The 12,936-nt window shown below is 42.4% G+C and overlaps 2 protein-coding genes across 3 annotated transcripts; both read right to left on the bottom strand.

Annotated features, from left to right (window-relative positions):
• Positions 1–861: 861 nt before the first annotated feature.
• Positions 862–3,229, bottom strand: LOC135627635 (FCS-Like Zinc finger 3-like). Its single transcript, XM_065133762.1, has 2 exons — positions 1,499–3,229; positions 862–1,410 (listed from the first exon to the last, which is right to left on the bottom strand). Exons 1-2 carry the CDS (start codon positions 1,741–1,743, stop codon positions 1,218–1,220), a joined length of 438 nt encoding a protein of 145 aa, XP_064989834.1. The 5' UTR covers positions 1,744–3,229; the 3' UTR covers positions 862–1,217.
• A 3,030-nt stretch (positions 3,230–6,259) lies between these two features.
• LOC103970033 (mitochondrial pyruvate carrier 4) lies at positions 6,260–11,009 on the bottom strand. 2 transcript variants are annotated; one of them, XM_065133595.1, is made up of 7 exons: positions 10,879–10,973; positions 10,514–10,701; positions 9,570–9,672; positions 9,171–9,269; positions 9,019–9,071; positions 6,755–6,828; positions 6,260–6,517 (listed from the first exon to the last, which is right to left on the bottom strand). In XM_065133595.1, the coding sequence occupies exons 3-7, from the start codon at positions 9,622–9,624 to the stop codon at positions 6,475–6,477; spliced, it is 324 nt and encodes a 107-aa protein (XP_064989667.1). In that variant the 5' UTR covers positions 9,625–9,672; positions 10,514–10,701; positions 10,879–10,973; the 3' UTR covers positions 6,260–6,474. The 2 variants fall into 2 exon arrangements, with proteins under 2 accessions (XP_064989667.1, XP_009381935.1); XM_009383660.3 differs by lacking the exon at positions 10,514–10,701 and having other exon boundaries at positions 10,879–11,009.
• Positions 11,010–12,936: the final 1,927 nt, after the last annotated feature.

Below are 12,936 nucleotides of genomic sequence, written 5' to 3'. Positions count from 1 at the left end.
GGAGAATAGGTAATAGTAACTCATTCAAAAACAAAAAAAGTCACTTTCTTTAGTCCTTGACTTTTGCTTTCTAATGAGTCACTTTGGATGGCTAGTCTAAACCAAGTATGACATATCTCTGATTTAACTAGCTGCTTCTCTTTCTCTTCCATTCCTACATAAACCATCCGCTCCTTTTCCAATTCTTCTTCTACAGAAGAAGTGAATGGATACTTGTGATTCAATCCATTCCATTCCATTCCATTTTGGGTCACGAAACAGCTTGAGAAGCGTGAAAGCATCATGCTATTAAGTAAAAATCAAACTTTCTCTCGTCGCTCGCTTCCATATATCCATCCCATGGTAAGGCTAATCCAGAAGATTGGAATACTAAATCAAGCTCTTCTTAATATCCGATCTTCCGAACTGCAGATTCAAATATATTTCTTGGCAACCAACGATGATGATGAGACTATGGCAAATCCTAAGGCCATGAGAGCAAAAGCATCGACTTTTACATTCTCATTCACTGTTCGAGATCTCTCTGCTCATCACTTACTGGACTTCCTCTTGAGTTTATGGAAGACCGTATACTATTATAATTCATTCGAGTTGTTAGCATCATTTAATGCACATAATATTTTGCTTTCCGATATGCTCAAACTATGACTTGGCGTTTCTGGCAGTGGTTTGATGAAAAGAGCACCCCATTGTTTAGTGATTTGAGATTAAACAACTCTCGGTGTCGACTTTGATGAGTTCATCATAGTCCACTCACTCGCATAAACAAAACCACAATCGTCTTTTAAGGCCACACGTCTTTGTGTTCTCGATAGTTAACCATATTTAATGTCAACTGGCGATTTCTTGTGGTTCTTCCTTATCACATTATTATCGCTGCTCTTTCCCGGAAGCAAGGAGGACAGAGAAATAGCAGATTAATCATCCTTCACAATTTAGTGTTTTCTTCGAAGGCTCAGATCAATATCATTTATGTCAAAAACCAGCAAGAGCCTCTTGAGATTGAGAGAGAGAGAGAGAGAGAGAGGTTCGACATTAAAACGGCGGATCCACTCCGAACACAGCATCTCCTGATGCGACTTGTTCGGAGTGATGAAACCATTTGCTCGTGCACTTCTCCACTGCGAACACAAGATCTTCTGCGACATACTGATTTCTTTTTGCCCGTGCTTTGTTTGATTCTTCGTCCCGTGTTGTATATGTGGTACAGTTGGCCGTCAACCTGCGGCCACGACGGTGCCGGTCCTAACGTGGACCTTGTGGGACTTGGGAGGGCTGGTGGCGGAGCCGCCCTTGTTCGAGTCCTTCCTGGAGGAAGCCTTGAGGGAGATCTTCTGGTTTTTGTCCTTGCCCTCGTCCATCTCGATCTGCTCCTGCCGGCACTCGTCGCTGCAGAACGCCATATCCCCTCTGCACATCAACTCATCCATCAGCCGAACGAACTTGCAAAACTTAGAGGAGAAGAAGAAGAAGAAGCAGCAGCAGCAGAAGGGCGAACCTGTACATGAAGATGTCGTGGTTGCGGGGGAGAGGCTTGCGGCAGAGGTTGCAAGAGTCCAAGAAGTGGTGCGGCTCGTCGTCGTCGTTGAGGCCGCCGCAGAAGAACCTGGCCTTGGGCGGCGGAGATCCCACCCCGGCTGCTTCCATGAAATTATGAGGAGGAGCGCATCCAGCCTCGAGATCAGAAGAGGAGTTGAAGGACTTCATGAGTGCAGCAGGCTTTGTGAGAGGTCTTCCACTCATCTTCTCGTTATACCGGTGTGTGTTCCTTGACTCGTCTCTTGATGGTGTAGGGAGTGTGGGGAGGGGGTGAGGGTGATGGAGCTAAGTGGGGTTATTATAGAGAGAGAGAGAGAGAGAGAGAGAGAGAGAGCGAGTGGGGGCACGTCAATTAATACAAATGCAAATCAATAAGAGGGGTGAGGGAGAGATGGCAAGAAGAGGTGGCCTTCAAACCTGCGAACCCATTGGCCAGGGCGCTGGGGCTTCTCCTTTTCTGCACCCTGGTTTGGGTTTCTTTCATGTTCTCTCCCAGAAAGGCATCCCTTGATCCGCAGAATGACCATCTGATCACCGCCCGTGCTTTATCAATTTCTGTGACAAGAAATGATGCATCGCATCGCATCGCATCGCTACAATTATTAACGAACGATGAAGTTGGTGCATCATCGTCGGATTTCAGGTTTCAGATTTGGTCTCTTCCGGTTTGGCTCACCGTCCTAAGCTACAACTTTGGGGGCAATAATTGATGAGTGGTGCCGTACACTCTCCATCATCCAGAGTCTTGCACGTCGAAACATCTCTCGAAGACAATACAATACAATGCGTAATCTTCATTTCCACGTTGAAGCATCTCCCAAACATAATGTTCGATCATAGACCCAATCGATAGGAATTTAAATGAATAAAAAGTTTTCCTCCATGTCGAAACATCTCCCGAACGTAGTGCTCAGTCGAAGACCCAATCGATGGGAGCGGAGCCTAAATGAATAGAGAGTCTTCCATGTCGAAGCATCTCCCAAACATAATGTCCAGTCGTAGACCCAACTGATGAGAGTCTTAAACGAATGAAGAATCTTTCAAGTCGAAACATCTCCCGAATACAATGTTCCACCCAACTAACTGATGGAAGTCTAAATAAATGAAGAGTCTGTCAGTTAAGAAAAAAACATATATTTTTCTAAACTCGGAATGCTTGCTTAATGAAGCAAACTTATATACTCATCCATGAGTCAACATGTTTTGGTTATAACTTGCGGAAAACACTCGTCGATCCAACGTCACTCGCCTTATTTCTTGGCACTCTCTCTCTCTCTCTCTCTCTCTATAGGTCATTCTCTGGCCCATTTCTGCCTTTCTGCCCAACACAAATAAATGGAGCTTGAACTGGCAGTGATGAGGAGTCATAACATTTTTCACAGATGCCACCATGAAGGGGGGGGGAGGGGGGGAGAGAAGACAGAGTGAGGACTTCCTCAGCTGACACATTCACGTGCAATAGCCTGTCGGCACGCGCGTGTCCCGTCTGCAGCAAACATGCATTCAGTACAACCCCCCCGCCTCTCTTCCTTTTATCATTCTTAAATCCTATGCTGCTCTTTCACCGGCACGCACCAAGCACATCTTGGGAGAGTTAAAATACGAAGAAAGAATAGCATAGAGGGCTCCGAGGTGTAAAGTTCTGGCCGTCCTCCCCATGCCGTGGCTTGCGCTTCCCACTAAAGTCGAGGCTTTCGATGCCTGGAGGAATCGACGGGGCCTTTAATTTAAGGCCCTCCTTCAAGGGAATCAGAATCCCGTGGTAGATATTGCGAGGGGGCGTAGGTAGACGCAGTTCCATGGTTTCCCGTGGGGGAGAGCACATGGTTTTCGCTTTGGGAGCAGGTCATCCTTGTCATGGCCTCGTAGACTCCGTGTCAGAGGAGTCCAGGGAGACGATGAGTTAGCTTGTCCCCTTGTGTGCATGATTTGATGATGTACACGTGTTACTCCTGTGAGAGCGTCGTCTACGTAGTGAGTTGCATGTGCTGTTTGGCACACAGCATCCCAAGTGCTCTTTCTGCGGGCGGGCGGGCGAACCTCCCGTCGCGTGGACCTACCTCGCTCGCTCGCTCGCTCGCCTCCGTCGTTCGAGACACACGAAACAGGGGTTTCCCGTTGGTCACCGTCGTGGGTCTCCTAGTTAGAACGTTGTCGTTTTCGCCGGTGCGCTTCCGGCTTGATCCCCTGGCCCGTCCGAGGCCGTAGAGCAAACAGGGTTTGCTCCAAGAGGACGAGAACAGCGGCTACCACCTCAAGAAATGAACCCTGGAACAGGGTTTCACAATTTGATCTATAAACATAAATATTCATTTGTATTAGATTGGAACACGATTTTTTTGGTGACACAATCACGGGATTGCAACTCATCAGCCGCGCACGTGCTGTTCCCTCCAGGTTCCACCATGTCTAAATACTTCCCCCCATCTCGATACAGCTCGCTCCCTGCCATGGGAGAACAAGTGACGTGGGAAAGGCGACTGCTGCTGCTGCTGCTGCCGCTGCAGTGCCGGACGCTTTCGCCTTCCTTTCACTGCGGTCCACATGATTCGCGTCACTTTTGTTAGTGCCGTGATAAAGCAACCCAGATTGGCTGGCAGTCTCGAGGTTTCTGTCGAGGACGCGTGTTGATCCACCGAGACACCACCGCCTCTCCCCTCTAGTTAATTATTAATGGCTGTCGAGGAATCCTAAACCCTCTCTCGAGTGCTTTAGAGCTACGATCCATCCATCGTCGAGTTCTTCGTTTCCGATTCACGGTTTATATATTTGTTTTTGTGAATTTAAAAAATATATATCCCTTGTTGGTGTAAACAACTTCAAGCCGTGATATCGAGTTGTCACGGCTCAGGTCCGGATGATAGGGGATCTCCCTGGGACGTTTCCTGAGATCGTCGAGGCAGCTGATTGTGTTGGCCCGATCGGGACGAGGTCGTCGTTCCCACCGGGAAAGAACCCCGCCTACGCCTTTAGTGGATGACCTCCGCCTTCGCACCTGCACAAAGGTCGGGTCAAGCCTCCGACGATCAAGTTAGTGGATAGTCGTGGGGGATTTCTTTTAACTAAGTTCTCTGTGTCTCCTCCCTTTTTTCCTCGGAGCGCGAGGGTTTTTATAGTGAGAATTACCGTTGCCTGATGTGTTGGTCCGTAGGGAGCAAGGCCGTATTTCTGGTAGCGTCTGACGTTGTCGTTGGCGTGGTGTGAGGGATCGAACCTGAACAGAGCATTAATGCGCCTTGGTAGACGTTCCGGTCCACATTGACCAGGTGCCTCATGGGTCAATAGAGACGTGATACGTCACCTGGGACAACTGATGTCACGCGAGTCTTATCGCAATTATTACCCTCATCACCCCTCTTACCCTCGACCATCATTGCCACAATCATCATCGTCTCTTTCCTATTTCCTATCTCTTCTCTCTCACCTCTTCTCCATCCTTTTTTTTTTTTATCGTAACGAGGGCGCTAGCAACGGAGGCAGATTCTATACAGCATCTTCGGTAGACAACAATCTTATCATCCTCCTCGTCAAGATTGTCTCCACAAAGATACAGACGATACCTCCATCGTTTGCCTCTGCTCTACTATCTTACTCCCATTGTAATAAGGAACGACAAGTAACAAGATACGAGGAGAGAGAAAGGAGGATGCACCCATCAAGCGAGAGAAAAAAAGACGAGCGACAAGAGAGGAGGAGAAGAAGAAGAGGGTGAGGGAGGATGCGACAAGCGACAGCACTTAGTAGAGATAGTGATGATGACGGAGCCAATCGATGAAGGACAGAATATATTTTCATCAAATTGATAATAAAAAAAACCATGTAAAAATCAAATTGAGAGACACCATACCATAAAAGCCCAATATTGATGATTTTTTAAAGTTAAAAATGCCCATTTATCAAAAATTACCTCTATAATCACTATAGATTCAATCCAGCATCGAACATATTTTATTTCTGGTCTTGAGCAACCATAATCCAAGGCAACTTTGTTTAACTAAACATGTCAATTTTGAAAATGAAGAAAATTAAAAATTAAGTTTTTGAGGAAAATAGAGGGCTAATAATGTGCATTTCAAAAATATATAATCCTAGCCATCGATCTCTTGGCCACATAAAAAAACATTCCCTCATTGCAGATATACCAACAAAGAATAAAAACTCAAAGGTACAGAGACGGTTAGATAAGCGTTTTCAGAAAAAAAAAAAAAAAAAAAAAAAAAAAAAAACATAAAAGCTTGGAAATCGCAGGAAGCTTCCAAAGATCTTGCGGAATCCGTATCTATTCTATGGAATCCGATCTGGACGAATCTGTATCCATTCTATAGATCCAACATGATGACTTTACACAATCATCGTTGATCGTTGCCCTTTTAGATCTGGTTTCATATATATATATATATATATATATATATATAGGAGTGTGAGGATCAATCCATCTCAAAAAAGGTCTTAGAAATGGCATTACCAAACATGCAATTGATCAAACCATGATTCCATTGATCATTTAAAATTAAATCAGAAACAAATGGATGTTCATCACACATGTTCATGTTAATAAATATAGGTTTTTATCATAAGTGGAGTATCGAAAAATCATTTGTCCCATAAAAGCCTAACACAGGAGCTATTTCCTAGGACCTCAATGATTCCATTGCTTTGAAGAACAAAAAAAAAAAAAAACCCCAAGTCTCCAAGATCAACTCATTGTGTCCAGTAAAAGTGAAGTTCCAAGAATGAACATTACCATATAACATGTATCCAAATATTATTTGAGTTATTTAAATATAATAAAATTCTTTTGGTTCGGAGGGCATATTTGAGATAATCAATATCATGAATACTCAACCCCTCGTCACTTTCAAAAGGTACATGTTGAACGGAAGAAATAAGGTTGTTGTTGTTAACTCAAACAAAGATCTGGAGTCCATAAATATCTCATTCTTTTCCTGGTACTTGTACCTCAGAAAAGTGATCATGCCTGAAAATTTATAAAGCAGAATAAATTTCCACACTTGGAACAACTATGAGCACAACCATGAGCAAAAATGATAAGAATTGCAATGACATGAGATGGTAGAATGTCAGAGAAATAGTAGTTCAAAGACAAATATCATAGAGCTGGGACAAGGATATCAAGAGACAGGAGGCATGCGGTGAATACTATTTTTGGAAACCAGATTTTAGTAAGTACAGCTGAAACCAGATTTTAGCATACCGAGTTTTGCGAGCCAGTTGATATATGCCTGTCCCAGCCATCACTACATTAACGCTGAAAAGGTTCCAGTTCTTCTGTAATATGACAAACAAAGAATCAGAGAATAGAATCAGTGGCAAATGCTGGAGAGTGACATTTGAATTCCGATGATATGAGGGGAAAAAACTTACCTATAGTATGCTTCGAGCACCTTGTTTACCATTGTAAATAACATTCCTATTAGCTAATTTTTCGTATCTACTTTTACATTTAGCTAACAAGAAAGACTTTGCCAGCATACCATGGATGTGCTTAACAAAGATGCCTAAGATTTTCAAGAATGATTTTTTCTTTCCATGTAAAATTTTCAGAAAACGCTAAACGAATACACGACAATGACCATAACCATTTAGCAACAATTTCACTGGTTTCAAATATGAAGCCAATATAATTGTTAAATTAAACACTGAAAAGGTTCCAGTCCTTCTGTGATATATCAAAAACAAAGTATCAGGGAATAGAATCAGTGATAAATATGGAGAACAACATCTGCGTTTCCACCATACAAGGGAACAAAACTTGCCAACTTTATACTTCAGGCACCCAATTTACCATTGTAAATAGCATTTCTACTGGCTGAAGTTTGATAGGTTGACAGACCCAGCAATGTAAATTATTATTGGAGTGGACTTAGTAAGGGATTGTATCTATTACATTTGGCTAAAAGAAAGACTTTGCAAGTAAATCATGAATGTGCTTCGCAAGGATGCCAAGGATTTTCAAGAGTGGCTTTCCCACATTGTAAAATTTTCAGAAAGAAACTAATAGAATACATGACAATGACCATAACCATTTAGCAATGTTCAAGGCAGAATTTAGAAATTTCATTGGTTTCATGTCTCACAAGCTATATGGACAAGTTACTTTTTGGACTAGACGGGCTTTGGCACATCAGACCATGATTTCTGTACATATAATGCACTAATGTTTTTTAATGAAAGAACAGCATTTTTCATCTGCATAAAAGGGCCTAAATAAATTCTTTGGCCAGATCTCATTGGTCTCAATCTCTTTATTTGTCTCTACCTATACAACTCTTCACCTTTTCTCCTCTCTTAAATTGTTATTTATTTTAATACTCAACACTCTTCTGTTAGCCTCAGATCATCCAATTCTGCAAAAAGTGAACACAGGTCAAACATGACACATCACTGTAGGCTTACAATGATCAGAAATTATCAATTCAGCCCAAGTCCAAGTTGGGCCAAGCCTGAGCTCAATTTTAGTTGGACTTGCATTCTAGGAGTCTCCTGCATGGGATTAGGACTCCGATTGAGAGTCTTCTACTTTGGAGTCTTCTCGCTACAAAAGTAAATGGGATCGGCAGCCCTGGGGAGAGAATAAAAGAGAGAGGAAACAGCAAGAAAGAAGCCTCAAGAAGCTCTTTATAATTGTGTGTGATTAGGTATTCCATTTTCAAGAAGGAACTTAAATCATTTTTCTCTTTCACATTTCTCTTCTTCCAGTGTCCCTATCAATCATCTGACAATGCGTAAATCCAATCGGAGGAAGGATTCGATCACTGAAACCTTCTCCCAAATAGATCGAGTGGTATCAAAGAGATGATCCTCCCCTGTGGATGGTTATCACCAGGCAAGGACATAAAAGTTTGGTGAAGAACTTCAGGAGTTGGAAATTAAATACTGTTCATCGACAAAAAGAGATGGTGTCACAATAGCAGAAAAACTGTACTCCAGTAGCATCATTGGATTTTGCTACTCAAGTCACATCGCTCGTGCAAAAGATGGAGAACATAATGGGTTGGATTTGAACCCAAGCCAACACGATAGCGAAAGACAATGGAGATAAGCACGTCGCAACAAAGAAGAAGCCATCTTCATCGAATACCAAATCACAATAAAATCAAAAGACAACTTGTGTTTGCATATGTTGTTGAGATTAGGATTGCTACACAAGTTCCATAATTATCAGCACGGACAATTCTGTGACTAGATATTTCTACAAAAGGTTCAGATATTATGCTGAATTGAAAGGTCAAACCAACACAAGATGCAAGATGTATGTCCATGACTCCATGTCTAGTTAACTCTAGAATCAACCATGCATATACATATGTAATCATGTATATAGCTTGGAAACTTAATTATTAAATATGACATATGACAAAACTCTATAATAAACAACTACCACGAACCAACATAGAAAGAACAATGTATAAGAAAACGAAGAAGAAATAACAAAAGACATGTCACAATAAAACTTACAGGTGTAATGACTGTGCTGTAACGTGACCAGATGAGCCCAGTACAAGTAACAGCTGCCAACATCAAACAATGACAGTCTCGTTTAGCAAAGAATATGGAGGAAAAGTTAAACAGACACTTATTGCCACAAATTGACAATAGGATATACACACCAACTTGCTGAGGATAAGAAATCTTTTCAGGTGGCTTGGAGAAGTCTGCAACATTTGCAATACTAATTCCCCACTTGAATGTTGGAGCCCAAAAATGAACTGCAGTCAAGGAACATGTTAAATGATTTAGCACATGAAGAACACAGACCTAATTCACATAAAACAACTGGGTCGATGGTAATGAAACTTCATATGAATCTTTCAACTAGCTTCACATGAAATTTACTTACGAAGATGTAGATATAGTCACAATATACAGTATGGTACTGCTCATCTCAGACCATCAGTACTTCAACAAATGCTATACAAACCATAAGCTTCTAATGACTTACTGATCCCAAGAAAGGCATAATAAACATGTTAAGATAGAAAAAAGAAAAGGCAAGAAAAAGAACAAACTGGTTTTTGGGCCAGCTGGGTGATTCCATAGAGCTTGAATCTTTGATGCTGCCATCTTAAGCTTCTATTATAATTTTATTCTCCACTGGGCTTTCTCTCCAACCTGAAAGGTAACAACATGAAATGAATATTATTCATTATCAACCCTTCCAAGAATTAAAAATACCAACTTTACATTGTAAAGAAGTTATCATGTTTGTGCCTGAAAAGAACTAATGAAGGATATTCTTGTTGAAGAATGAGAAACCTACATGTGAAATAGTTTTCTGCAATACTGTCAAGAAACTTCAAATCAGTGTGTAATATGATGGCACATTACTGACACAGATAACATTCAATGTATGTCAAAGCCTTGACCAGAATAGGCAAAGCAAAATCCATGATTTTTGGACTCTGATTTTAAGTCAGCAAATACTCTTCTCCCAGTCTCTCTGAATGACTCTTGCATTTAACCCCTATGCCTATCATCATTCATGTGAATGTTAAGTTCACTCGATTTCAGGAAAAAAAGAATTGTCACTTTGATAATCTAATAAGAAAAGTCATATTTGTCAAGAGTGTCTTCTTTTATTGTGTTTATTAAAGATTTCTGTGGTCTTCTGCTACCTCTCTTTTTACCAATAATCCTAATTGACTCATCTCATCTACTAGATGAATCTGCAAACATCTTCAGACGTATTTATACCAGAATACGTGGTTTTCACTTATTGCACCTCCACACCCAAATTGATCGCCAATGTGAATATATCTTACTATGTTGATTCGAATGACCCAACACATCCATCTCATGTCCTCATCTCAGCAATACTAATGTCTTGTACATGTTATTTTCAAGCAGTTCAGAATTGTCATCCATAAAGCATGTTGACCCTACAATCGTCTCCATACCTTAAAATAATGACATTTACATATTCGGAAAGCCTTGAAAACATTTAATATGTTACCGAAACAATCAGGTTCAATTGCATGCGACCAGCATCCTAAGCTCGTTTCCTTTATGTGTTGCTTTCTTCTGATCGTTCCTCTCACCGCAATCGGATCGATTCAACCAAAGACTAGATATTTCCACAGGTACAAAGGAATAGCAAACGTGAAAGATTCCACAACTACGGATGCTTGCTTGCATCAAAACCTAAATCAGGAAAAGGAAAGACAAGAGAAGAGAGCCAACAAAATTAAGAGTAGTAAACCGCTGACAATTTGGGGATTAATTAGGATCGACCCAGGAAATATCGACTTCGGCTAAAAGGAGTCCGGGGAACGGTAAATCGGATGAGAAAGATGGAGGATACGGAGGCAAAAGTCTGACCTTTTCGTCGGGGGTGCCCGAGCTCGGACAACGCCGAGAGAACCAAACAGTGCCTTCAGATCGCGACGTGATGGCTGGGGGCCGCATTGAAATTGAATGTACGATAAGAAGCACGTGACCGGAAACGCCACCTGCCGATAATTTAACGGGACACGATGTAACTTAACAGCCGTAATAACCAAACCATTAAACCGGCTTATACTAAGCGAGCCGTGTTGGAGTGGAGCGCAACCTGAGCCCGAACCGGCCTGCTCAAAAAAGATATTTTATATAGTAAGGCTTGCCGGATTGGCGACGTGGCTGCATCCAGAGGCGTTGGATGAAGGGGCAAGGATCATCTGACGGATGACACTTGACGGCCTAATTTTATGTACTAGCCGCGGATTGGGCAACGGAATCGGGTCGATCCCCGAAAAATACTTGTGGCCAACACAATACCTGATTCAGATAATTACCGAGTCGAATGATAGAAACCAGTAGTGATAATACATAGCTTTCCTAGTACAGTCACTGCCATGGTTTGACGAAGCTATAGATCATGTCAAATTCTTTTGTCCCTCGATGATGAGACCTAGGTAGAAGCACAAAGATGAATCCAACCAAGAGATCCACCGAGACCGGATCATCATGACAGTTTATGTTGAGAGGAAGGGCATGTGAAGCCCACAGATGATTAATGGAGAGGCAATATATCCAGAGGCAGAATGTATTATTATCCAATTCCCATTAACAATCCCAGAGGCATGAAAAAGCCTGCAGCTTGCACATATATATATTACAGGGCAGCAGGATGATGATGATACATCTGCTATGAAAGGGAAAATCTGTAGTTATGGATGGATGGTTTAGGGTTCAAATGGTCCACACCAACTTGAAATCATGTGTCTGGGAGGAGAAGTATGTATGTGGCAAGGTGTCTGGAAACTACAAGGTGATCTGAAACTTTCAGCGGTTTAGCAGATAAAAGAAAAGCTCGACAGACTCGAGCAGTGATAAGGCTGAAAAGATCTGTTTGCTTTGTTAGAAATTTCCACGGAGTTACTGGGAGGCGAGCTTAGAATGCGCTATTGATGGTGAAGAACCCCTTGGCCTCTTTTTCTAACACGAACAAGGGAAGACAGCAGTGCAACTGAAGACAGCGGTGGTCCAGTGCTAGCTGCTGAGGAGTTCACGTCCTAGGTGAGAGGGGAAGCCGATGACCGCCACCCATGCTTGATCTTGGGGGACCAGAAGGATGATACTGAGCCTGTCTACTCAAGGTTGCCACTGACAAGGCTGTGCAGTTTACCACATCTCGATGAAAAGGTGAGATACATGGTGTTCTACGGTATTTATGTATGTACGTATCCTCCCAGAGAGCAGCAAACCCTTGTAAAGGGAATCTTTCACAAGTTGCAGTCCTCCACTCTTCAACTCCCACGCCTGAAACTAGAGAGTGATTCAAAGGCAGGAGTACAAGGGAATCTTTCACAAGTTGCAGTCCTACACTCTTCAACTTCCACGCCTGAAACTAGAGAGTGATTCAAAAGCAGGAGTGTCTGAGACTTGATAGATGCATGCATTGCCTTCTGACTAGGGTTCTTGCATATACGAAAGTGAAGCCTCCTCGTCTTCGCGACCGAGCACGCGAGGGGAATGATGACCATGGTGAAATCCCAGTCTCGGAAGCTGCAGTACAGTCGGATCCAAGAATATACGGGCATGGTGTTCCTGCGGTGAGCGAGAGCAGCAGCATTCTTCTCCACTTCCGAGAAAGTCTCCGAGACGCGGGACTCTCTCTGCCCTTTATTTTGGTCACCGACAGGACGCGGTCCGGACTGCTTACTGGTATCACTCATGCGCTGCTTCTCTTCTCTCTCTTGCCGGTTTCCCACCCCCCACCCACTTGGGAGTGATTCAAAGAGCGGTAAACTTCGTCTTTTAAGCTCTTGGCCACACGATCAAATAATATCAAAGCTTGTAAGTGGTAGGCATGCACGTAGTTCCGGATGACTAAGGTGTGTGTATACTATGTATCATCAACAGCAATTTAATTTATATATTATTTAAATAAAAGTT

Source organism: Musa acuminata, chromosome BXJ2-11, assembly GCF_036884655.1.
Source record: "Musa acuminata AAA Group cultivar baxijiao chromosome BXJ2-11, Cavendish_Baxijiao_AAA, whole genome shotgun sequence".
Taxonomy (NCBI): Eukaryota; Viridiplantae; Streptophyta; class Magnoliopsida; order Zingiberales; family Musaceae; genus Musa; species Musa acuminata.
This window is presented reverse-complemented; position numbering and strand designations above follow the sequence as displayed.